Below are 26,577 nucleotides of genomic sequence, written 5' to 3' on the forward strand. Positions count from 1 at the left end.
CTGAAGTGAAGGGCTGCACGCCTGTGAGCCTAAGACCAACATTAGGCAGGCTGGAGTTTAGTTCGATTGCTGTATTTTGGAGAAATACAGAATAAGAAAAGCTAAGAACGTTTTCGTCTATCAGATTACGATCTGAAAATTGATTACTCACTCTTGTTGGCAAAACTGTGGGGAAGTAGAGATTACAGATTGCCCCATGCAGGGCAGTTTGGCGATACTTATCAAAAACACAAATGCACATATTATTTGACCCAGCAGCGTCCACTTCTTGGAATTTATTCTGTAGATACTTGTACCCATGCAACATGATGTACGTACAAGGTTAATCATTCCACTGTTGTTTGTAATAGCGAAAGCTCGATACTATCCTAAGTGTTCTCCAGTAAGGGAAGTGGTTTAATACATTATGGAACAATGGATGTATTAGTTTTGGGAATGTTAATTGCTGTAACTTGTAAGTCCCAAATCTCAACATCTTAACACAATGGAAATTTAATTCTCTCCCACGTAAAGTCGAAAATGGGTGCTCCTATGCACGAGCCAACTCAGGGATCCAGGCTCCTTTCAGCTCATAGCTCTACCCTCTTCCACTTGTGAAACCCAACTCCACTGTGTGGAGTTGGAATTGGAAAGGGTGTAGAGGTTTGTATGAAACACTTTTTATGGGCCAAGCTTGGAAGTGGAGATATCGCTTTTGTGCTCATTCCGTCGGCTAGAACTCGGGCCCAAGGCCACATCCAACTGCTGGGCAATAGAGTCTAGCTGTCTGTCCAGGAAGAAGACAGATTTGGTGATCAGCCAACTGTCTATGCCATGGTGAAACTCATAGTAGCTGTAAAAAGGATAAGGAAGGTCTTTATGTACTAATATTATTATGTACAAAGGTAAGACACAATGCCACTTGTATAAAAAGGGGGGGGGAAGTATAGAGTCACATTTACCTGTATGCATGTAAGTAAGCTCTGCAAAGACACTGAAGAAACTTACCCGTGTAGGGATAGGTGTTGGGCAGCTGTGGGAAAAGGGAACGTGGTACACGGGTGACTTTGCTATATACTCCTGATTTTAGGGATTTATAAATATATTGACCTATTTAAAAAAGCTAAAGTGGCCACCAGCCAAGTTGTTGGGCGGAAGGTACTGAGCAAGGGGGGAGAATTTGGATACAGAGCCTTGGGTTAGGAATTGGGGAGAGCAGGGGAGAGCATGGGAGCCGGGCAGAGGCTGGACAGCAAAGGCTAGAGAGATTTTCCGAGCCCCTTAGCAGGCAGCTGCAGTGGCTTTTTATATAACCAAGCCCTGCAGGCTTCTGTGGACAACCAGAAATAGATACTTGTGGAGCATGTTCGAGCAACCAGACTCAACTGCTAGAGAAACGTCAGGACAGATGCCCAGAGGAAGGAGAACCTGAGTCTGTTTCTGGATGAGCACGCCTCACTTCAGAGGAAAATGACAGGTGGCAGGAGCTTTCTGTTCTGTCCTCAGCTTGGTGCACGTGTCAGCCTGTTGGACTGGCTGTAAGGCAGGGGTCTAGAGGCCAGAGACAGTTCTTGTTCTTAACGTGTTCTTACACTGATGGGTCAGCGTGGAATCACATCATTTATGCCCATTCATTTATCCGTGTGTGTGTGTGTATATATATATATATATATTTTTTTTTTTTAATGTTTATTTATTTTTGAGAGAGAGTGAGAGACAGAGCATGAGCAGGGAAGGGGCAGAGAGAGAGGGAGACACAGAATCCGAAGCAGGCTCCAGGCTCTGAGCTGTCAGCACAGAGCCTGACGCGAGACCCGAACTCACAAACCACGAGATCATGACCTGAGCTGAGGTTGGATGGTTAACTGACTAAGCCACCCAGGTGCCCCTGTTGGTATATATTTGAATGTCTCCTCTGGTCCAGGTGTTACAGGCAGTATGATTACAAAAACAAAGGTGGAAAACATAGTTTTCAGAATTCCTGACTACAGAAAGCTGTTCAGCCTGGGGAATGCCTGACTGGCCGCTCTCCGGTGAGCAAGAGGTTCTTAACGTGCGGGTGGGAGCTCACCCACTGTACTGTGCTCCCACATCACTCTCACTCTTTGCCTCTTGCCTCTGAAGAACTCCCGGAAAAGCAACCCCTCGTTTCTGATTTGGCTCAGTTCTCTGCTTTCCTCAGGGCAGCATCAACATGAGCCGCGTGGCTGTGATGGGACATTCATTTGGTGGGGCCACGGCGATACTGGCTTTGGCCAAGGAGACCCAGTTTCGGTGAGTTTCCCAGCAATGCTTCTGTGAGCACACACCATTCATTCAGCGTGTGTTTGTCACACAAGAGTTATATACTAGGCACTGTTTTGGGGGCTGAGGGTTCAGTGGGTCTAAGATTTCATGGAATTATGTTATTGTGGGAGGAGATGGACTAATAAACCGTCAAATCCCCAGTCCCCAAGTGTAGTGAAGCAAATAAGAGGCCGATATGCCAGAGTAATTGGAGGTTTTTTGGAGAAAGTGACATAAACCAAGACTTAACAAAGAAACTAACCATATAAAGGTCTAGGGGATCATTCTAGGAAGAGGGAACAGCTAATGCAAAGGCCCTGAGGTAGAAAGAAGCTTGCTGTGTCAGTGTGGGAGAGGCACAGTGAGTGAGGGGGAAGTGGCTCAAGATGTGATCAGAGAGATAAACAGGGGCTAGATCACAGGGCCTTTTGGCCACAGTGAGGGAGTTCGATTTTGTTCCAGGTATGATGGGAAACCGTTGAAGGATTTTAAGCAGAAAAAAAAATCTTTATTTATTTATTTACTTATTATTTTATTTTATTATTTATTTATGTATTAAACTAATTGCTACACTCCACATGGGGCTCAAACTCATGACCCCAAGATCAAGAGTCACATGCTCTTCCTGCTGAGCCAGCACCACCCCCCTCAACCCCACCCCGAGAAAAATCTTATTTACACTTGTAAAGATCCCTCTGGCTACTGTGTGAAGAATGGACTGTAGCAGGACAAGACTGAAAACCAAGAGGCTAGTTAGAGGAAAGCTATTTCAGAGTCAAGGTCAGAGGTGATGGGTTTGCATTAGGACAGAGGTGGCAGGATGGAGAGATGTGAATTGAGTCAGGACATATTTTAGAATTTTCAGGACTTGGTGATGTATGAGGTGAAGGAAAGAGGAGTCAGGTTTTTCATTTTTGTATACATCATCTGAGTGGGAGATGAATGTCCTTCATTGATATGGAGAAGACCGGAGGAAATTTGGGGGTGGGGTGCTAATCTTGGGGCCTTAGTTTTGCCCCAGGTGACAGATTACTGCTTGCCACACTGGCCATGTCTTTGAGTTGTGGCATCGAGGAACCTTTTCCTGACCTCCCATGCCATGCATGCTGTGGGCTCACATAGCTCCTTGTGCCGTCAGGGCACTAAGCTGCATTTCGTTACCTTGTCTGTTCTGTCTCCCTTTCTAGACTGGGAGCTCCATGAGAGCAAGAACTGTGTCATTTATCTCTGTATCCACAGCACAGAGCTAAGCACATAGTAGGTACTCAGTGAATGTTGAATGAATGAAGTACCTTCTGAGTAACCCAGGTCAGCAACCTGAGTAGATCCAGGAGAAGGTCTGACCCTTGCTCTCAGTGAGTTTAAAATCTAGAAGAGTCTTTGGTGACAGGTAAAACTGATCTCTACCCAAGATCCTAACTGAAGTGTCTGGGCCCTGGTACCCCCATTCCTGGCTTTCTGAGCTTTTGTCCCCCTGAAGGGAAGAACCCTGCCCCTTCCCCCTCTACCCTAACTACTCTTACCTGGGTTTCTGCATGGCTATTCCAATGTCTGGTTCCATGACAGGTGTGCTGTGGCTCTGGATGCTTGGATGTTTCCTCTGGAACATGACTTTTACCCCAAGGCCCGAGGCCCTGTGTTTTTTATCAATGCTGAGAAATTCCAGACAGTGGAGAGTATCAACTTGATGAAGAAGATATGTGCTCAGCACGAGCAATCCAGGATCATAACTGTCCTGTGAGTAAGCCCCAGGGTCATGATCCCCAGTGTCCTCGCCATTTGCTACCTAGCTGTGGCTCTCTTAGTTTCTTCTACATTATCCATAATTTCTACCCATTAATACAGCACCTGAGTACTTCCTGAAGTGCAAAACCTTATTCATTCCTTTAGGATTTCCTATCTGTCCCTTTCCACTTAGCTCTATCTACAGCAATTCCTTTACTAGTTTATATGACTCGATGACAAGATTTACCTGTTGCTTTCTGGAACAGAAAGCAACTCTTTCCCCCGGAGAGGAAAAGTGTGGGTCGGGGCGGACTCCAGAGATCTCGAACCTCATTTGGGAATTTTACCGAGTCTTTTGAAGACTGTAAATGTACTAGCCCTTCGACGTTCAGGAGATAGGCCTCAGGAGACCTTGAAAACCTAAATTCAGATACCTTCCACAAACCATCTATATTCTGCCCAAGAGAAACCACACTCTTCACTTCCATTGCTGGCACTATCAGATGGTTTTCTTTCAGGAGCCATTTTTCACAGAAAGAAAATTTTCTGAGTGACTTTGAGATACGTACCGTAGCTCGTAAGTGGCACACAGTTCAGGTGCAGGGCTGAAGGCTCACTGACAGATCTCTGACTTGCCTCCGCCCCGCACTCGAGCCTCACAGAGCCTAATAGCGCAGGCGTCAAGGATCCCACGTTCCGTCTTAGCAAGACGACAAGTAACTACGTGTCACGGGCCTTTGCAATCGCTCAGGTAGTTGAAACGCTAAGTCTGAAGCGCTCATGCTAGGAGTCTGCCACCCTTGCTCATCTTGGCGGGGCTGTCTCACCGAGGGCCAGCCCTCCCTTTGGCTGTTGATCTCATGGCAGCGTGACAGTTTCCCCAAGCCAGTCAGATTGAGGGTAATGGTGGGAAGGGAGGTGAGAGCAGTCGGGAAGGGGATGATTTAACTGTTGGCAGTGTATCACTTCTTAAACCGAGCGCTGGGTATCCATTATGTTTATTCGTTATACTTTTTCGTGTGCCTTAAGTAACACATTTTTTTTTTTTAAGTCAGTTTTTCTGCATGATATCAACCAAAGTTTGGCATTTAGGTTTTCTTCCCTCATTGAATTGATTAGGAAATTGAGTTGGGAGCAATAGCCCAAAATGAACCTGCCGAGAACTTTTCACCTTCGAATTAAATGTATTTGATATCAAAGAACTTAAATTCTAATCCAGAAACCCTCTTTTATAAGCATTTGTCCTCACTTGTCTGATTACTTAAATGAAGACAGGGGATTCCTTTTCCTGTTTACTTTGTGGTACATTTCTGAAGAAAGAGGAGCTGCCATGTTTTGTGAATGTTCAGGAGTCACGTGAAAGCCATGGTGTGGTGGTTTGTCATGACATAGGAATGGCCGGTGTGGCAGACCTTGCTTCCTCACCCCTGCGCCTGCCCGCTCCAGCTAACTCCACCCTTCCCTGCACCGTCAGACGTTGTGTTCTAGGGGCCGAGGCAGCTTTGAAGCCAGGCACCCCTGTGTTCAAATCCTAACCCTGTCCCTTGCTAGCCGTGTGACCTCAGGCAGTTCCTTTCCTCGGATTCCGTCAAAGGGGAAATGCTTCCCTTACGAGACTCTTGTGAAAATTGAGATAATGCACATAAAAAAGCTCGCACATGGTGAATGCTTAACAAATACTAGTATGCCTTAACCTCCAGACCCATCCCAGTTACTTGTTCCTCTTTTCCTCTAGTGGTTCTGTTCATCGGAGTCAAACTGACTTTGCCTTTGTGGCTGGTAACTGGATTGGTAAATTCTTCTCCACTCAAACCCGTGGGAGCTTGGACCCCTATGAAGGTCAAGAGATTATGGTGAGGGCCATGTTGGCCTTCCTGCAGAAGCACCTTGGTAAGGAGAGAACTGGGGTTTATGGGGAAGCCATGGGGTCCCTTAGATTTCCCTGCACAGTGGTCTATACCGACATGTCCCAGATCAGGACGATTTATGGCACAAGGAAAACCTGAGCGAAGGAGAGAGTTACGTAGAATTACAGAAAGAACACTTAGCTGAAAGTTCGGAGACCCTGACTCTGTCTCTTACTACCTGAATGAACTTGGCCTCATCATTGAACTCCTGAGCCTTGGTTTCCTCACTGTAAATCAAACATTCACCTCTCTCTACTCCATTACTTGGGTCCTAACTCATTATCACTCACCTCATGTGGATTGTGGAGGTTATGATGATAAATGGGCTAAATTCGTGGAAGTGCTTTAAACGAAACAAAGCACGGAAGGCCTGTGACCAGTGTCATACATCACAGACCAGCTAAATGGCAAGGCCTGTAGAGGTCATCGGTCCATCCTCCCACCCAGAGGAGATGGCCCCTTCCCTGCCACGTGGAGAGTGTGCTTCTCTGAGGGTCAGCCCTCTCTGCCTCTCCATTTTAAGACTGATACCCTAGTTAGGCTTGTTTTGGTTACAAGGACTAGATATTGACTCAGTTACCTCAAGAAGAAAAGGGGAGTTTATTGATGAAAGTACACCCAGCCAGGTGGGAAGCAAAAAGTTACAGGAACCCAAGTAGGACTGGCCTCTCTCTCTCTCTCATCTCTCTCATGGGCTTAGCCTCATTTCCTCTCATGACATCTCTCTTTCTCTTGGCTCCAGTCTGTATTTTGCTTATACTCTGCTCTAGTTTTTCTCTTGCCAATAGCCTCTGCTTGTTCAGTTGCTGGTCCCTCATAGCTCCAGTCAGCTCGAACCACTCATGGCTCGGTCTTTCTTCCTTGCGGCCCCCTCCCATCTTTGGCTCCCGCTGCTCCCTGCCATGTTTCCTCGAGTTTCCCAGACCGGATTCCCAAGAGAGACAGCTTGATTCTACCAGCTCATCTTTACCTAGCAACGCATCGTAGGCCACTGTCCAGCTTAGGCCCAGAGCTCTGGATCAGATGTCCTTCTCTGATCCACCAACTGTTGTGCTAACACAGTGTCCTTCAGAAGGGAGCCAGGCTGGCCTGGGTTTCCAAGGTTCCGCCTCACCCCAGCCTAAGACCAAAATGTCCTACTTTGTGACTCCTCCCACTTGCCCTGATCATCCCCTCAAGGGCTACCCAGAGGGGCCCCCGACCCCTTGCACATGGCAGGTCTTCAGATACTTTAAGTCCCCTGTGGTGTCCTCTCTGAGTTTCCTGGTCAGTAAGCTGAATGTCCCCGGTACCTGCGCCTGTTCCCCGTGCAGCTCCCCGTGTGGCCATTATTATCCCCTTCGGATGCACTGTTTGTCACCACACCTGGGTGGTGCCCCGACTTGAGCAGCCGGTTGCGGTACAGCAGCACCGTCACCTCTGTGCTCTGGACACTAGACTTCTAGTTGCGTGGCCTGAGCGCATTCACAATTCCAACCGTTGCCTAACAAATTCGGCTTGGATTGAGTTTGCTTTTAAGACACATCTGTTCTGTTACGAGTTTATTGACTTTTTGAACCTCCGTTTGCATTTCGAAATTTATGCCTGTTCATTTTCTCTTGCTCATTGTGTGAGCCATTATGCCTGCCTGGGTTTAGAGACTTCCAGGGTTAATAGAGACCTTGGAGCACCACCTGTCACCTCCTAGGAGAAGAATGAATCCATGACTCTAGACTTTAATGGAGACTGACTACATGGTCCTCAGTCCACTTTCCCCATTTCCTACTGGCACCATGTCATTAGGTAAGAGCTAAGTATGACAGGGGAGCCTACCATGGCGTGATTGGTATTTCCGCCTTTAATACCAATGTCTGGTGAGCTAAGGTACTTATTACGGAGACCACCAGAAGAGGAGACGGAAGGGAGGCAAGCCCTACACTGAAGGGAGATTACTCAGGATTTGCATTATGCCAGGCTTTCCACTGAATACTATAGATTCAGTATGAGGTATAATCCTGAAGATGACCCTCTCCGGCAGGTACTTTTATTATTAACTCCATTTTATTGGTGAAGATAGGAAGCTTAGAAAATTTAAGTAATTTGTCCAAGGTTATCTGGTTATTGAGTGGCAAGGCCAGAATGCAGCCCAACTTGTCTGATTCCCAAGCCCACGTACTTAGTTGATGCACTGTTCTGCCAGTGACTGATGCCCACGATATATGCGCTCAGTCTTGGGGAGACACAGAGGGCAGGCGCCTGGCTGATGGAAGGGAACAGACAGCCGAGGAAGGAGGCTCCCTAGACAAAGTGATGCTTGTCTTGAATCTTTTTTTTTTCTAATTTTTAAAAATGTTCTTACTTGTTTTTGAGAGAGAGACACACACACACAGAGCACGAGTGGGGGAAGGGCAGAGAGAGAGGGAGACACGGAATCTGAGGCAGGCTGCAGGGTCCGAGCTATCAGCACAGAGCCTGATACGGGGCTCAAAGTCACAAACCACAAGATCATGACCTGAGCCGGAGTCAGAGGCTTAACTGACGGAGCCACCCAAGCACCCCTGCTTGTCTTTAATCTTAACCGATGAGTACAATTCTCCAGGCAAGAAAGGGGCAAGGATCTTCTAAACAGAAGGCGCAGCAGACGCTTGTATGGTCAGTTTTGAGAAACTGTGTTTAGAGTATCTGGCTCTCGGGGGCACCTGGGTGGCTCAGTCGGTTGAGTGTCCGACTTCGACTCGGGTCATGATCTCACGGCTTGTGAGTTCGATCCCCACGTCAGCCTCTGTGCTGACAGCTCGGAGCCTGGAGCCTGCTTCGGATTCTGTGTCTCCCTCTTTCTCTGCCCCTCCCCCGCTCACACTCTGTCTCTCTCTCTCAAAAATAAACATTAAAAAAAAAAAAAAGTATCTGGCACTCGGGATAGTGAGTTGGTGGAACATACAGGCAGAGAAGTGGGCAGAAGCCAGAGGAGAAGCCATGTACTTGCTGAAATGAGAGTGGATTTTATTCCCCTGGCCGGGGACTGTCATGATCAGACTTGTGTGTGCGAGCTGGCTGCATCATGGAGGACGGGCGATGGGCCTGTCTGAAGCTCTGGCATAAGCAGACGAGAAGAGATGACACAGGGTCTGAAAACACAAAGGCTCTCACTTGGAACAGTTAGCTTTGCAGCGGGAGAAAAGCATTTTGGTGGCTACACAATACATTGGCACACGGGAAACTAAGCTGAGTTGCAGTGAGCTGACCCTCTTCTGGCTCCTACAAAATACCTCTGGGAGGGCATATGCCACTGATCCGGGGATATTCTTTCTCTTTGTTAAAAAGATTGGTGCTTCTGGGGCACCTGGGTGGCTCAGTCATTTGAAGGTCTGACTCCCAATTTCGACTTGGGTCATGATCTCACGCTGACAGTGTGGAGCCTACTTGGGATTCTCTCTCTCTCTCTCTCTCTCTCTCTCTCTCTCTCTCTCTCTGTCTCTTTCTCTCTCGCAAGATAAATAAATAAACTTGGGGCGCCTGGGCGGCTCAGTCGGTTAAGCGTCCGACTTTGGCTCAGGTCATGATCTCATGGTTTGTGAGTTCGAGCCCCACGTCGGGCTCTGTGCTGATAGCTTGGAGCCTGGAGCCTGCTTCGGGTTCTGTGTCTCCCTCTGTCTCTGCCCCTCCCCTGCTCATGCTCGCTCTGTTTCTCAAAAATAAACATTAAAGAAAATTTTAAAAATAATAATAAATAAACTTTTAGGAAGATTGGTGCTCCTTTCCAGTGAGCTACAGGTAGCTTCTGTCTCCACCTAGTGCTCCTCTCTACCGCTCTCCCAGGAGACTATTTCACATCTTCTCCTTTGCGAACCTCTGACACCCTCCCCTACCCTGTCTCTCAGCTGATTAACTTCGCCTCCCACCTCACTGAGAAAATGGAAGTAGTCAGGACTTCCTCGAAATCCCAGCACCTCGTCTACCCACCTTCATGCCTATGCTCAGCTCTGCGGCCGGTTCCTAGAGATTCCCAGTCAGTTGTCTAAGGCCACCCCTCCACTCATGTACCAGATTCCCTCCTTTTCCATATGCCGGCAGTTTTTTCCTCTTTATCTTCCATCATCAGTTTTTCCCTCTCTTGCTTCATTTCACCCTGAAATTTCTCTTTAAAGATACCTCTCTGGGAGGTGCCTGGGTGGCTCAGTCGGTTGAGCTGCGAGTCTTGATGTCACCTCAGGTCATGATCCCAAGGTCGTGGGATCGAGCCCTGAGTCAGGCTTTGCCCTGAGCATGGAGCCTGCTTAAGATTTTCTCTCTCTCTCTTCTACCCTCTCTCTCCCTCTGCCCCACTTGTGCTCTCTTTCTCTTTAAAAACTAAAAAAATGGGGCGCCTGGGTGGCTCAGTTGGTTAAGCAGCCGACTTCAGTCAGGTCATGATCTCGCGGTCCGTGAGTTCGAGTCGGACTCTGTGCTGACAGCTCAGAGCCTGGAGCCTGTTTCAGATTCTGTGTCTCCATCTCTCTCTGACCTTCCCCCATTCATGCTCTGTCTCTGTCTCAAAAATGAATAAACATTAAAAAAAATTAAAAAAAAAAATAAAAATAAAAAAATAAAAACTAAAAAAAAAAAAAAAAATTAAAGATCTCTCTTTTGACCCCACTTTCTCCCCTGTCTTCACCCCTTTTCCCTGTTCCTCGTAACAGCAAAACTCCTCAAAGAAGAATGTCTGTCTTCGCTTTCTCTGGTTCTTGTGTTCGCATTCTCTCTTTTTTATGTATTTATTTAGTTTAAAACATTTTTTGTTTATTTATTTTGAGAGAGAGAGAGAGAGAGAATGGGGGAGGGGCAGGGAGAGGGGGAGACACAGAATCCAAAGCAGGCTGCAGGCCCCGAGCTGTCAGCACAGAGCCCGACGTGGGGCTCGAACCCACAAACCGTGAGATCATGACCTGAGCCGAAGTCGGCTGCTCAACCGACTGAGCCACCCAGGCGCCCCTCGCATTCTCTCTTGAACCCATTCCAGTCAGGCTTTTGCATCCCAGTTCCCCATGAAAACTGCTTTTGTCAGTGTGGCCAGTGACCCTCACAGCCTTCCATCCGGTGGTGAACTCCATTCCTCGTCCCCTGGCATGTTCAGCAGCTCCTGACAGAGTCGGGGACGCCCACCTCTGTGAACCCTGGAGTTTGCTGCCAGGACACCCCACGGTGGGTTTTTCCCCTGCCTCGATGTCTGTTCCTCTTCGGTCTACTTTGCTGCTTCCAGGGCTCAGGGCTTGGACCTCTTCTCTACCCGTGTCCCCTGATGTCATCCAGTCTTGCGGCTTTAAGCGCCATCTCCATGCTGGCAAGTCCCACCTTTCTGTCGCCAGTTTAATCTCTTCCATGAATGTCGCCATTTGTCTAAACCCACCACTCAACGTTTCTACTCTCTCGCCAGCCAAACCTGATTTCGGCTGCGGTCTTGCCCTTTGAGTTACTCAAGCTGTAGTCCTCACTCTTGTCTCTGCTCTCACATCCCCCTTTCCAATCTTTCAAGAATCCCCTTGGCTCTGCCTTCAAATTACATATGGAATCTCGTCACTGGTCCTCACCCCCACGACCGCCATCCTGTCCAAGTCGTCTCTCACTGAAATCACTGTGAGAGTTTCCTGAGTGGCCTCCCTACTGCCACCCTTTCTCCCCACACGGTCTTAATCGAACAGCCAGAGTGATCCTGATAGAAAGTAAGTCAGATCTTTCACACCCCTGTTCAGAATCCTCCAATGGCTCCCCATTTCTCTGAGAGTCAGAAGCCAACATCCAGCATCCTGCTGGGCCCATGTGATGTGGCCCTCTGGTCCCTCCTGACCCCCTCGCTGCTGCTCTTCCTCAGGCCTCCTTCCGTGCTGCTGCAAAAGCCTCCCGCACTCCAGGCACTCACCCACTTCAGGGCCTGTGCACTGCCGTTCCCTCTGCCTGGAATGGAACACTGTTCCCGTATAGTCTCGAGTCTCCCACCTCCTTTAAGTCTCTGTGCAAATCTCACCTCAGTGAGGCCCACCTTGACCACCCTTTTTATTTTTAATTTAATTTAAAAATTTTTAAGTTTATTTATTTAAGTAATCTCTACACCCAGCGTAGGGCTAGAACTCACAACCCTGAGGTCAAAAGTCACATTCTTCCATCCAAGCCAGCCAGGTGCCGCTGACCACCCTTTTTAAAACATTGTCCCTTCCCTGCCTCCCCTTGCCCCATCCCCCAGCCACCACCACTGCTTCTCTTATCTCGCTCTATTTTGTTTCCCATAGTATTTATCACCGCTTCCCATCCTATGTAATTTCTTGTGTTTATTGTTATACCTACTAGATTACGAGCTCTGTGAGGATAAGGATTTCTATTTGTGTGTGGATGTATTTTTAGCACCAAGAACAGATTGGCACATCATGGGTGTGCTCGATGTTTTTTGAGTTAACAAATCTGTAACACTTACTTGTTGAGGACCTGGTCCATGCCAGGTCCTTGGCAGGGTGCTGGGGATCCAAAGATGAAGGAGAGTGGTCCCTGCCTTCTGCCCCAGCTTTTGTTTGTTTTGAACAAAAGCACAGTGAGTGCCTGTTCGGCTGTGCCCCGCTCCCTCAGCCTGAGGCCTTGGATCCTTTGTGACTGTTGCTGCTGTGTATTTAGACCCATCTGCCGGGGCGCCTGGGTGGCTCAGTCGGTTGAGCGTGTGACTTCGGCTCAGGTCATGATCTCATGGTCAGTGAGTTCAAGCCCTGCATTGGGCTCTGTGCTGACAGCTCAGAGCGAGGAGCCTGCTTCAGTTTCTGTGTCTCCCTCTTTCTGTGCTCCTCCCCCACTCGTGCTGTGTCTCTCAGTAATGAATAAACGTTAAAAAAAAAAAAAACTTAGACCCATCTGCCCACAATCCCGGGGCCCTCTCGTGAATCATATCCAGTTGTGCTGCCTCACGATATTGCCGTCCTGTTCTCTCCTGCCCTGCATCGAGGTGGCCCTGAATTTGCACCCACGGGCTAGCATGCAGAAGACTTCTTCCTGTTCAGCAGCTTTCCTGAGCTCGGAAATAGGCTTTCCGTTTTCTCACCCTTTCTGACCCAGGCGTGAATTCTGTCTCTACCACTTATCAGCTGTAAGGACCTTGGGTGAATCGGGTAGCTTCTGTGAGCCTCAGTTTCCTCAACTGTAAAATAGGGCTAACATAGTACTTAACTCATAGGGATATTGTGAAAAAGAAACAGTGCATGTTTGGCACAGTCTGTAGAATGAATTATCCTTCAGTAAATGCTGCCTTCTGTTACTAATTATTATCATTACTGAGTTGTTATGGGTTAAGCAAGTCGTTTATGAAGCACGTGTATAAAAGCATTGAACGAAGCACAGTTATACTGCGGTCACCATCACAGCCACTGTAATCAGTCCTTTTGGTATCCCCGGTGCTCCTCTCAAGGCTGACCCGCTAAATCCATGGTAGCTACTCTTTGATCTAACCTGGCAAAGATTGACTTGACCGTCCTGTTTTTTTCCCCATTCAGACCTGAAAGAGGACTATGACCAGTGGAACAGCCTCATTGAAGGCATTGGACCGTCGCTCATCCCAGGGGCCCCACACCATCTGTCCAGCCTGTAGGCACAGCTGGCCATTTGTGAAAGGTCACTGAGCTGAGTTCCCATGCGGGGCCTGCCCAGGGACACCCGTAGCCTCCTATCGAGAAGTGGCTGATGGTGACCCTTCTTCGCAGATTAAGAGGATGAAATCACGCTGCTGATTAGATAACTGGGTACTTTGATCTTGGACTTGTTGATCTCAAACTTATGCTGGGGTGTGGGTCACTTACTGATTGGCAAACTGACTTTCTGGGAACTGAACCCTGATGGTGTGGGGAACAAGCAGTGGGGTAGAGTTGGTGGGGGGGGGGGGGGTGCTTCCAGCCCCAAGCTCTATTAACCCAGTGGCCTACTCCCTCACCTCGGGCCAGTGTGGCTTCTGCAGTGGAAGGAAGGAAGCCAGAGGATGGAGTGAAATTTCCACCTTCAGGACCTCTAGCCCAGCCTCGCACTGTCTCCTCCCACCTCTCCGCCTTCTCCCTCCCCAGGGCCACTTGGTAAGTTCTGATCACTTTAGGTAACTTCCTAGGATAGAGACCACTGTTCTCTGTTTATTTTCAAGCCTTCTTGTTGCATGAAACATCAGGACTCAGACTTGTGAGCCCACGGAGGAGGACAGAAGCATTGTCCTCACAGCATAGGGAGGGAAGCAGAGTCCACACTGGTATCGCAGAAGTTTCTGGACATCATGGACTTTTGCTAAAAATGTATCTTGACAAGAATCAACACAAGTTGGTTGAGATGGAAAAGATAGATTAACACCATTAAGTGGCCTTTTGAACAGGCCCTTGCCACAAGAGGGAGGTAGTTTGGTTGGTTAGAATTCAGGCAACCACCCCTGGAGAGGTCTAGGGACTCTTTGGTCTTGCCCCTTACGTCAGATACCATGAGCCTCCAACTTGCCTGGAATCAGGGTGCTGTAGTCTGTTTTCTGGCTCTGAGGCCCTAGCCTCAAATGTAAGTCAAGATATAGACTGAATTTCCATTCTGTTCCGTTTATAATATGAATGACATTAATACTCATGTTTGCCTAATGATATGTTGGAATATTTTCTTTATTTAATCTGCATTAGAGCAAGATGGTGAGCCATCTGGAAGTAACTTTTCCTTCTGTCTTTCTTTGTTCACTTACCACTTATGCCCATGTGGAAAAAAACTTTAAAAGGAAAGGAAATCTTCCTGGGGATCGAATTCAAAGTTGTCTGGGAACATCAACCTGAAACCCTCCTCTCCACTACTCTAGACTTCATACCTCAGCCCAGGTAGTAGGGGACCCCAGAAGAGGCAGGAGCAAAGGGGAAATGCATCTACACAGTAGGTCCAAGGTCAGTGCCACCAAAGCAAGCTGGGACCATGTCTTCCATCTTGTGACAGCTCTTCTCTCTAAGATGTGAAGCGTCAGCTCCCCTGAGGCTGTGGACCTTGGGAGGATCTATGAATTCCAGTGAGACAGAGCATAAGGAGGTGCTGGGCTCTAGAATTCTGTATCCTGGTTTTGAGTCCTGACTCTACCGCCACTGAGTAAATTTGAGCAAATTATGTTCTCTTTCCATTCTTAGTTCCTGAATTTCTAAAATGGGGATCTGCATCATGAATTGTTGAGAGGATTAAGTGTAAAGATGAGTGACCCAAGGCTTATTTAAAAGTATGTTTCTGGGGCACTGGGTGGCTCAGTTGATTAAGCGTCTGACTCTTAATTTCCGCTCAGGTCATGATGTCACGGTTCTTGAGTTTGAGCCCCATGTAGGGCTCTGCGCTGACAGCATGGAGCCTGCTTGGGGTTCTCTCTCTCCCTTTGCCCCTCTCCCCTGCTCTCCCTCAATCTCTTTCTCAAGAGTAAATAAACATTTAAAAGTAAATAAATAAAAGTATGATTCCTACTTTCCGAACATGTGAGATTTTTGTAGTTATCTTCTAGCTGTTGTTTTCTGGCTTAATTGCTTTGTGGTCAGAGAAAATAACCCATATGGTGTTCATCCTTCAGGATTTGTGGAAACTTGCTTTTTGGCCCAGTATAAGGTCAGTTTTGTAATTTAAATGATTTAAAAGACTATATATAAGAAGTTTTGGCTTGCTTTTTTACTCAACCACACATTATGGACTTCCTTCTAGGAGAATGCATGCAGATATTTAATAGAGCCTTCCAACCCCCGCATGGGGACCAGAGCCCCTCCGCACTCACAGAACCAGTATCTACTGGTTCTTGAGCCTGGGGCTGGTTCTGCAGATGCTGAGGGGCCAGTTCTGGCAGCATGAGCACATGAGACCCAACTGCTACCTTAGGCAAATAAAGAATGCAGATATATTTTGTAGAGAAGGTTCTCAGAAATTGGATCTATTTCCTCCACTCAGTTCATGTTCTGGTAATGACTCATTTATCCAGCAACGTTGGAGTAGGTGAATTTTTATATAATTGAAAATTATCCCGTAAGCTACAGAATATAATATTGACTTTTTTTTTTTTTTTTTTTTTTTTAAGTAATCTCTACATCCAACACGGGGCTTGAACTCACAACCCCAAGATCAAGAGTTGTGTGCTCTACTGACTGAGGCAGCCAGGCATCCCTAATACTGACTATTTTGAATTATCAATCTACCAAAAAGATAATGCAGTTACTTGTTAATGTGAACCGACCTCATTTAACTTTTTAGGATGTTTCTATTAAGATAAACCAGATTATATGGTAGTAACAAGCAACCCCAAACAGCAACAAAAGTTTATTTCTTGCCCATGTTCTTGTTCTCTGTTGGTTGGCTAGAAACTCTGCCTTGTGTCTTTTTTACCCTCATAAGACACAGGATCTATGAATTCCAGTGAGACAGAGCATAAGGAGAATATCATTTCACTGCTGGGCTCTAGAATTCTGTATCCTGGTTTGGGGACAGTGGGGACAGTGGAGCTGCCACTGTCTGAAAGCGTCCTTTGCTGGTTGCCATGGGCACCCATTAGCTCTTGAAGCTTCTGCCCAGAAGTGCCACTCACTATTTCCATTCACGTTTCATTAGCCAAAACTAGTAATCCGCCCATACCTAACATCCCATACCACACCCAGAGAGCCGACCTATCTGTGACCAGGTCTAATGTGTGAGCAGTGGCACACCCTTATCTGTAAAGATGTGGATAGCTGTTTGCACCTATCCTGTGTGGTCCCCAGCAGCTGTCCTCCTCGTTCTTTTGGTTGCTTTTCAGAGTTTGTGTTTGTCTCCCTTGCAGTCAGACTGCCAGCCATCACTCTTCGTTGCCTTTCTTGCGCCAACCCCTCTTCACTTGAGATTTGTGACTTGTGGTCAGCCACATTATTTACAACTGTCTAAAGTAAAACTAGGTAGTCCCAGAGGGCTTTAGAGACTTCTGCAGTCAAAACGCACTGCCTTTAGCCCTTGGACTTTATAATCCTTCCTTTGACTGCCCAGAAGGGATATCACAAGGCCTTTGGTCTTTTGTCCTGGTTTTTTGTTAGCTCCCAGGGTATCAAAAGACACCAGATAAATGGCCTTTAGAGAAGTAAGATGATCCGGCATATTATTTGGCATTTGCTGGTAAATTACATGCTAGCGAATCCTTTCCAAAAGCAAAGATGTCTCAGATTTCTCTTGTCTTGTTTCCCATCCCGTTATTCAACTACACCCATGGAAGCCTCCTAGTGGTGTTTTGTGAAGTCTCTGTGCAGGGCATGGTGCATCAGTGAGGAGGGAAGGGTAGTAAGCACAGGCTGGAATGAGAGTCCTCATCCCTCCCGCTTCCTGGTCTTGTCAGGCTGAGGCTGGTCGGGCTCTTGCTGTGCCCGCAGCACAGCCCCCAGGTACATTTCTAGTATACGTCCTGACGTGCTGTCTACTTGCTCATCCTCAAGAGGACTACTAGGCTCTTGAAATGTCAGTCGATGAACTCCAACTCCATGTGTTGGCCCTGTGTGGGACTACATCTGCTCCCCTTTTCTTCTGGGACACCACTTACCCCTGGGCCTGCAAACTGACAGAGGGAGGGACAGAAGAAGCCATACTCTGTACTCAGGACCCATCCTCCTTAAGAAGCTTACTTTCTGTCCCGCCATACCCACACACAGATACCAAGTGTCCCTGCCCATTGCCGCGTAGCAAAGTAGCAGTGATGAGGTTCATCATCACAGCCTGGGTTAACGGGCCCTTCCTGTGAATCTAAGACTATGTTCAGGGCTTTACATGCGTCATCTCGCTTCTCACAGTAACCCCCTGAGGTGAGGGGCTATTGGCCTCATTTCATGTATGAGGAAACAAGAGCCTTAGAGAAGTGACTCGATCAGCAATCACAGCAAGAATTTGGCAAAGCTGGGATTTTGGCGTCAAAAGCCAAGCTCCTAATCACTGAGCCATACTGCCAGATACACATACTCAGTTTTGCACCTGCTTCTGTCTTTTTAAACTGTCAGGGTATGAAGAATGCAATTTCATGAGAAATTGAATCAAAAATATGAAACTCCACGGGGCACCTGGCTGGCTCAGTCGGTGGGGCATAGGACTCTTGATCTTGGGGTTTTGAGTTCAAGCCCCATGCTGGGTGTAGAGATTACTTAAAAATAAAATCTTGGGATGCCTGGGTGCCTCAGTCAGTTAAGTGTCTGGCTCTTGATTTTGGCTCAGGTCATGATCTCACAGTTCGTGGGTTTGAGCCCCAAATGTGTTCTGTGCTGACCGTGTGGAGACTGCTTGGGATTCTCTGTCTCCCTCTCTCTCTCTCTGATAGATAGATAGATAGATAGATAAATAAATAAATAAATAAAATTTAAAAAATCTTGGGGAAAAAAACCCAAACTCAAAAAAAAAAAAAAAAGTCAAACTCCAGCAATTTCGATATGACATGTATTTAGATTCCATGACATCCTCAGCATTATTTATTAAGAAATGGGTTGGGGGAGAGAAATGCCCTTCACCGAGGACTGTGGGTGGGTCGGGTGCTCAGTTAGTTTGATTTATGAGGAAAGCAGTTCAGGTGTTAAGAAGATGGTCTTTGAAATCAGACACCCCCAACCCCAGTAGCCCTGTGACCTCATGCTGTTTATTCGGTGAACTTTGTTTTCCTTCTATGTGTGCATGTTTGCAAAATGAGAATTCTAATAGTATTTACCTCTTGGAGTTGTGGTGATAATTAAATGAAGTTCATGCACGTAAAGCGCTTAGCCCGGTATCTATGCGAGGGCTTAGTGAACATGACCTATGACTGGCATTGTTTTCCTTGCTCCTCCTCACGTGTCTGTGAGGTCAGGTATCATTTGCCCTTCGCTGAGTGGACCCCAGTGGTCCTGGTCTAAGTTCTTACGCCAGCCTGTCCGGTTCCCCAGGCCCCTCCCTCGCAAGAAGCCTGCTCCCTGCCACCCAGCTGTCTCCACCGTGTGAGGATGAATCCACTGGATGAAGAGACAGTTCCGTTCTCTTTGCCCTGATTTCCCTGCTCCGCACATCAAAGCTCAAAGCCCACACTGCAGTTCTAGCCCCTCTTCACCACCAGGGAGAGTCTCCGCCCCTAGGTTCTGGTGTGGGTTTGAGTTTCACACCTGATCATCCGAGCACACAGGTCTATGCGCCGGCCGTAACCCAAAGGTGGGCGAGTCAGAGGTCTGCGTAGAGGTTAGTCGGAGGGAGGAGGACCTAGGGGTGGGGAGTTTGTGGCAGAGGCTAGTTGCGGGAATTATCGTCTGCCGTGTTGGAGGCAGGCGTGGGGGGGTTAAAGCGCCCCGTGACCTCCTCGGGAGACACTCCTCCAGCTCTCCCCGCTCACTGTCTGCCCTGATTTCCCCCCAGGTTCTCTTGTGTCCTCCCACCGGCCGGTTGCCAGGACCTTTGAGGCTAGTCTCCCAGCCGCTCACCCCTGGACTCATTTTTACAGTCTCCTGGACTCCAGTCCCTTTCCCCCTGCGTCCTGTTGCCAGATCCGCCGACAACACTACTTTTGTTTCAAGACGCCAACCTGGCAAGGGGGTCTGATGGGAAGAGGACCAAACTGCTTGTTTGGAGCCCAGGGTTTTTGTCTCGGCTCTCAGTCACCGTCTCTCTTGTCACCGTCTCTCTTGTCACCGTCTTTCTTGCTCAGCGCCTTTCCTCTTGTGACTTCAGTTTCCCTGCCTGTGAATTGGGATGTGGGGTGGTGGGTTGTTGACTTGGCTGATCCCTGAGGCCCGTGCAGTTGTGCTGTTTCCTGGCTCCGTCACGGAGTGGATTTTCCTGTGGCATGACATCTCACCCCCTCATCGCGCCTGGTCCTGCCCTGCCCCTCCTGTCCTCTGCTTCTTACCACGCACTTTTCCCACAGTCCCCCTCAAGTACGTGCCCACCCATTCCCCAGACGAACACGCATGCCCTTTCTCACGATGTTTTCTTCCCAGTCTCCTCCCTGTACATCCAAGTACTGCTAATCTTTTAGGCCCCATTTGAGCTCCTGCTCTTCTGTGAAAGCCTTCCTGCTTCGACTCACCTAACGTTTGATCTCTTGGCCTCCTGCTCCCCAAGAGAAACACATCCGTGCCGTATTTAGTATTGCAGTTAATGACGTTATTCCAGGAGTAGGACCCATCTGTTGCGCAGGACAAGCATCCTCCTGTTGACTGACATGGGGAGCAGGGATCACCGTCCCCTCCCCTCTTGTCCCCCTGATCAGCAGGCTGCTTGTTTCCCAGGCAGACTTGGGAACAGCTGGTGTTCGCCCAGCCCTCCGATGCCTCCGGCTGCCCCTGCTTCCTTTTCTTGGGGTTTTCCCAGATCCCAGGTGTGGGGCCCGGGGCAGACCCAGTGACACTGCGGCCGAGGGCAGCTGGAGCGAAAGGAGATATGGAGATACTTGGACACGTAGCGTTTGAGAGTTAGAAGGAGGGCAACACTGAGCACAAATCATACCGATACTGAAAATGAGGGAAAGTTTGCCAGCTTATTTTTCCCATCTTGCTTTCACCTAAAAAAAGAAGCTGCTCAGAAACACAGCCCTCCTCAGCCTGCTAAGCCAGATGGTCCCTAGATGCACAGCCTGCCAAGAGTGCGTGCATAATTCTTCATTTTCATGGTGTCACATCCAGGTCTGAATCCAGGCACTGACACTTTCTTACCATTTGATCTGGAGCCAGTGAACCCTCCCGAGCCTTTATTTTCCTATAAAATGGGGTCATTAATGTCTGCCTTGCCCACCTCAAGATGCGGGGCGGTGGGGGGAGGGGTTCAATATAAGACAGAGGGTGCTTTGTAATTTACAAGGCACTAGACAAATATATGCTGCTATTAATAACAAAAGTGCCATATTTTGTTTTTTGCCAGTGTGCTGCTATATAATGAGCACGTATTTTGTGCCAGATTCTGTGCTAAGTGTTTTACATACATTGTATCGTTTAATCCTAACACCATCCCTGTAAGGTATTACGTGTTATCCCCATACAACAGATCAGGAAAAGGAGGTTCAGGAAGGTGTACTAGCTCGGCCACAGTCGCCCAGCAGGTAAGTAAGTCCTGGGGTCAGGATCGGAACCTAAACTGTTGGCTTCCAAAGTCAGTGCTCTCAGTTTCTGTTCATCCCTACCTCACAAAGAGAAAGCAGTTCTGTACTACCCTATATAGGTTAAAATAAGCCATGATTTGATCTCCAGTAAATGCCCTGAACAGTTGGGTCATACAAAGACTGATTTTGGGGGAAGGTCCAACTGAGTCCTGATGGTACACCTTTTCTAGCAGTAGAGATGGGCCAGTTCCAACAGTCCATCCATCATCTCTCCGCCTCATATAAAGTTAACAGTTCAGAGAACAAACCCATTAGTTCTGTACTCTATAAACCATGAAGCCAACCAATTGGCAGAAAGAAAATTTCTAATCTCTAATTTACATACTGTAGATCAGTGAGTGTCAGCTCTAGATGTACATCAGAATCACTTTAGAACTGCATAAAAATACAGATGCCCTGGCCATGTCTCCAGAGACCCAGAGAAGCTGATCAGCAGGTATAGGGTGGGCTCCAGGTGTGTGTGTGTGTGTGTGTGTGTGTGTGTGTGTGTGTGCGCGCGCTAACTGTGATAAGCTCCAGGGGTATTCCTGATATGCAGCCTAGTTTGAGAACCCCTGTTATGGCTTAACACTATTAGCCTATCTTTCACTTTGTTCTGGAACAAGAGTAATTACTAGCTGAAAATATAGAATCATTAAATTTTAGAACTGGAAGAACCTTTAAATCTTTTGGTGCATGAGGAAACCAAAGCTCAGGGAAGTTCAGCAAGTAGCTGGAAGATTTGAATTAATATCCAGATCTGAATTCTAATCTAGTGCTTTAGATGCCTCCATACATGCCAGAGTTTTATTGGATTATTAAGAAAATCTTCCGGGGCACTTGCGTGGCTCAGTCGGTTGAGCATCTGACTTTTGGTTTTGGCTCAGGTCACGGTCTCATGGTTTGTGGGATCGAGCCCCGCAGCAGGACTGCTGTTCCACTCACAGCTCATGGAGACTGCTTGGGATTCTCTCTCCCTCTCTCTCTGCCCCTTCCCTACTGATGCTTTCTCTCTCTAAATAAAAAAAAATAAATTAAACATTTAAACTGGCAATAAACTAAGTTTTGAAGAGAAAGAAAGAGAGAGAAAGAAAGAAAGAAAGAGAAGAAGAGAAGAAAGAAAATCCTCAGGACCCATTCACCATGACATCCATGATTTCCAGAAGTCGTACCTTGGATTTTTTGTGTGGGGAAGAAGCCCGGGCTGAAAGGTCTATGAGAATCAACTCAGATAGCCTTTCTCACATGTGTTCATTCACGCTACAGCCACTTACACGGCTGTACATGGTTGTCTCTGTCCTCATGGGACTGAATCTAGAGGGTAAGAACGTCAAGTCAGCAGTTAGGCCCTGTGTCACGAGTGCTATAATAGGGGAGATCTAAGGCTCAGAGCAGCACACGGTGATTAGTTCAACCTCAGCAGCGGAGAAAAGCTACAAAACCCTCGCAGAGTATCATTTACTTGAGCTTGGTATTTGTATTAGTTATCTATTGCTGCATTATAACCCCAAATTTAGCAGCTTTGCACTGCAAACGTTATCTCACACTTGACGGCTCAGGAATTCTGGAATTGCTTAGCTGGGTGGTTCTGGCTTAAGCTCTCTCGTGAGGTTGCAGTCAAGATGTCAGCTGGGATTACAGCCATCTGAAGGCTTGACTAAGACTGGAGAATCCACTTACAAGCTGGCTCACTCACATGGCTGTTGGCAGGAGGCCTCACCTCATGGAGCTCTCCATGGGGCTGCTGTTCAAGACATGGCAGCTGGCTTCTCCCAAAGTAAGTGACCCAAGAGAGAGTAAGATGGCAGCCACAATGTCTCATGTCCCATCCTTAGAAGTCCTACTCCATTGTATCCACAGTATCACATGATACAGGCCAGGCCTATTCGGTGTGGGAGGGGACCTACAAGGGTATAAACACCAGGAGGTGGGGATTACTGGGGGTCATCTTGGAGGCCAACCACCACAGTATTGGAGATGAATGGAATCTTCCAGATGGGCAAGGGAGAAGGCCTTCTAAGCACAAGAAGTAACATGCAAAGGCACAGAAATATAAATAGCAAGGCTTGGCATATTCAGGACATTGTAACTGGTTTAAAGAAAATAGGTGAGAAATGGAGATAAAGGGGAGCTTACTGAAGAAATCAAGGCCTTCTATGTCAAGGGAAGGAGTTAGGCCCTTATCCTCTCTAACTATCCAAAATTAAACAGAAACATCTAAACTTTAGCAGCCCCAAGTAAGTTCCCATCAACCTAAATTGCCTATTTATAAATTTCCAAACCGAATGTTGATGCCAACATTCTTACATTAACATAATCACTCTGGAGAGGCTTCTCCCCCCACCGCTTCACACTTTCGTATGTGCATTTCTCTATTTCTGCATGGTCCTCCCATCCAACAGGAGAGTATTAATTAGGAGCATGGCCTTCTGAGTCAGCTGGACCTCTGAATTTGAGTCCTGATGTCATCACTTATTAACTTGTCGGGTGATGGAACCTCTCAGGGCTTCAGCTAACTCATCTGAAAAATGCAATCATATCTACCTCAGAAGATGCTCGAGGATAGCAAATGAGATCACGCATGCCAAGACCTCTCCTCAGTGCCTGGCACATAGTGCTCAATAAATGTTTGTTATTATCCAGCATTCCAAGTGACATTTTTAAAAGTTTATTTATTTATTTTGAGTGGGGGTGGGGGCATGGAGAGAACAAGAGAGAATCCCAAGCAGGCTGCACACTCAGCACAGGGTCCAATGCAGGACTCGAACCCATGAACTGGGGGATAATGACCTGAGCCGAAGTCAAGAGTCAGATGCTCAACCAACTGAGCCATCCTGGTGCCTCTATAAATGACGTTAAAATTTTTTTTGTTATGTTTTTGTTTATTTTTGAGAGACAGAGAGAGACAGAGACAGAGCATGATTGGGGGAGGAGCAGAGAGAGGGAGACACAGAACTGGAAGTGGGCTCCAGGTTCTGAGCTGTCAGCACAGAACCCAACGCAGGGCTCGAACTTGTGAACTGTGAGATCATTACCTGAGCCGAAGTCAGACGCTTAACTGAGCCACCCAGGCACCCCTCAAATGACATTTTAATATTCTGTTGCATCAACTGGCACCCTTTTGTTTGGGTCTGCTTAGCAGGTGCCCCCCATTGCCAGGGTTTTGAGCCATTTTTAGTTGTTTTTAGCTATAATAGTTTACATTTCTTTGTTTAAATTGGTGGGGTTTCTCTTTAAAGTTCTTTCCCTGATATTGTTTTTTTTCTTTTTCTTTCTTTCTTTCTTTCTTTCTTTCTTTCTTTCTTTCTTTCTTTCGTTCGTTCACAAATTCTTGTGTCGAGGGCTGACTTTCGATAGATCACAGCAAGGTCCCTAATATTTTAGATGTAGAAGTTGAAGATTGGAAAGATGAAGTAACTTGTCATACAAAGGTCTTCCTGCTTGTTAGCGTCAGAGCCAGGAACAGGGCCAGTCCCAGACACCCTGAGGCTTACCCTTGTGTTCTTTCTCCCCTGCCACCCAGACCGCATAGTCCCTGGAGACTTGAAGACAGGCCCTTCTTGCCTTCTTTTCTCCAGGCTGGGTGATTCGGCTCTCCCAGTGTGCCCTCTGACATCTCCTCTCCCACCCTTTCATCATCCTAGAGGCCCCTCATCAATCCACTATAATTGGAGCAGCATCCCTGCTGGTCCCCTGAGGCATGGGAGCAGACGATGACTAATGCTTTGGAGACCAGGACTCATCTCCTGGCGCCTCTGGATCTCTGTTGGTTGATGGTGTGCATTCAGATGGGGATGGGGATCCTGTCTGACTCATACCCCTCCCTCCTACCTGGAGCACTGTCTGATTTCATCACATCCACCTTTCCAGAACAGGTGGAGGGACCAGAGAGACCATTCTTTAACTTACCCCCTGGTATGTACAAAATGAGGAAACAGGCCCAGTGACACAGGTTGATCAGTAGCAGATCTGGGACTGGGACCCAAGCCAGGACACTTCCAGTGTGATGTTGGGGAGAGGGCTTTGGAGCCAGGCAGGCCTGGGCGTGAAACCCAACTGGGTGAACTTGGGCAAGAGAGTTAAATGATGGCCAATTTCCTCTTCTGTAAAATGGCAATACCCAGCTCAGGGATGTGATAAGGAGTGAATGAGATAACTAATGTAGAGTACGGAGCACTGTGTGCAATAAATGGTAGGTAGTAGAGCACAGTGCAGTTAAGAGTCTGGGCTTTGGAATCAGAGAAACTATTCAAATCCTAGACACCCATTCGCGAGTTGAGCTGTGTGATCTTGGACGACTTAGTTAACAAGAACTAACATTAAATTTACTTGTTGCAGGCATTATGCCAAGTGCCTTAGAGATATGATCTCATGTGATGTTCACAACAATTTTATGAGATGGGTACCATCAGTATCCTGTCTTTATGACTGAAGCTACTGAGGCATGAATCAATTTAGTAATTTAACTCACCGTCCTGTATTTTCTGATTATTCTCTAGTTTAAGTTCTTTCCTGCCAAACACACCCATCTTCTTCCCTCAGTGCTGAAGAATTCTCTCCTGCTTTTGAGCTTTGGGACACGCCACAGTCTCTTAAAAACCCTCTCCCCTCTTCATCAAGTTCCGTTCCTTCCCTCCGTTCCCGTGTTGCTGGTGACTCTCCTCCTCTACAAAACCCACCCTGCAAGCCGCACTCAGGCTGCTCCAACATCTCCTCTGCCCAGTCAGCTGTCAGAGCCTGGGATCGATTCTGCAGGGTTGTTAAGTGCTCGTTGCACACACTGGTCCCCCTTCACACAAAGGACTTCACGAAGGACGAGCGTCCCCAGCAATTCAATTCAACCAACATCACACCTGCTTGTGTCACTGCTGGACCACGTGTTGGGTACTGTCCTGAATGTTAAACCAGGCTGACAAATCACATACTGCTCACCCCTGCTCTATAAAAATGAAATTCAGATTTCACACCCAAAATGCACAAGTCTGAAAAAAAGGGCTCTGTGCTGACCGCGGGGAGCCTGCTTGGGATCTGTCTCCCTCTCTCTCTGGCCCTCCCCTGCTCACGCTCTCTCTCTCAAAAATAAATAAACATTAAAAAAAATACTGTACAGAGTCAGAGATGCACCTACAATCAGCAAGTCTATTCCCAGGCAAACCTGAAGAAACCCTTGCTCACGTGTATAAGGGAACACACACAAAATTATTTCTTGCCGCACATACATGTTTCTTCATAACAAAATGTATTGTTTCCTAAAAAGCTCCAACTAGAGTTTTGGTGTTTGTTTTTTTTTTTAAGTTTATTTATTTATTTTGACAGAGAGAGAGAATCCCACAAAGGCCCCAGACTATCAGCACAGAGCCCATCTCAGGGCTCAATCTCACAACCGTGAGATCATGACCTGAGCGGAGATCAAGAGTCAGATGCTTGGGGTGCCTGGGTGGCTCAGTCGGTTGAGCGTCCGACTTCAGCTCAGGTCATGGTCTCGCAGTTCGTGGGTTCGAGCCCCACGTCGGGCTCTGGGCTAACAAACAGCTCAGAGCCTGGAGCCTGCTTTGGATTCTGTCTGTCTGTCTCTCTCTCTCTCCCTCCCTCCCCTGCTCATGCTCTGCCTCTCTCTGTCTCTCAAAA

At 47.5% G+C, this 26,577-nt stretch overlaps 1 protein-coding gene across 3 annotated transcripts in view; it reads left to right on the plus strand.

The window, feature by feature from the left end:
• Positions 1-26,577, plus strand: part of PAFAH2 (platelet activating factor acetylhydrolase 2) — a 50,766-nt gene that overhangs the window by 19,023 nt on the left and 5,166 nt on the right. For 2 of the 3 annotated variants that reach the window (XM_049617744.1, XM_049617742.1), the window contains 4 exons: positions 2,162-2,253; positions 3,832-4,002; positions 5,726-5,880; positions 13,382-14,491. In XM_049617744.1, coding sequence (XP_049473701.1) covers positions 2,162-2,253; positions 3,832-4,002; positions 5,726-5,880; positions 13,382-13,476 — 513 coding nt within the window. In that variant the 3' untranslated portion in view covers positions 13,477-14,491. Of the gene's footprint in view, positions 1-2,161; positions 2,254-3,831; positions 4,003-5,725; positions 5,881-13,381; positions 14,492-26,577 lie in introns of those variants that run through there. The other variant, XM_049617745.1, reaches the window with a different exon arrangement.

This window comes from Panthera uncia (genome assembly GCF_023721935.1).
Source record: "Panthera uncia isolate 11264 chromosome C1 unlocalized genomic scaffold, Puncia_PCG_1.0 HiC_scaffold_4, whole genome shotgun sequence".
NCBI lineage: Eukaryota > Metazoa > Chordata > Mammalia > Carnivora > Felidae > Panthera > Panthera uncia.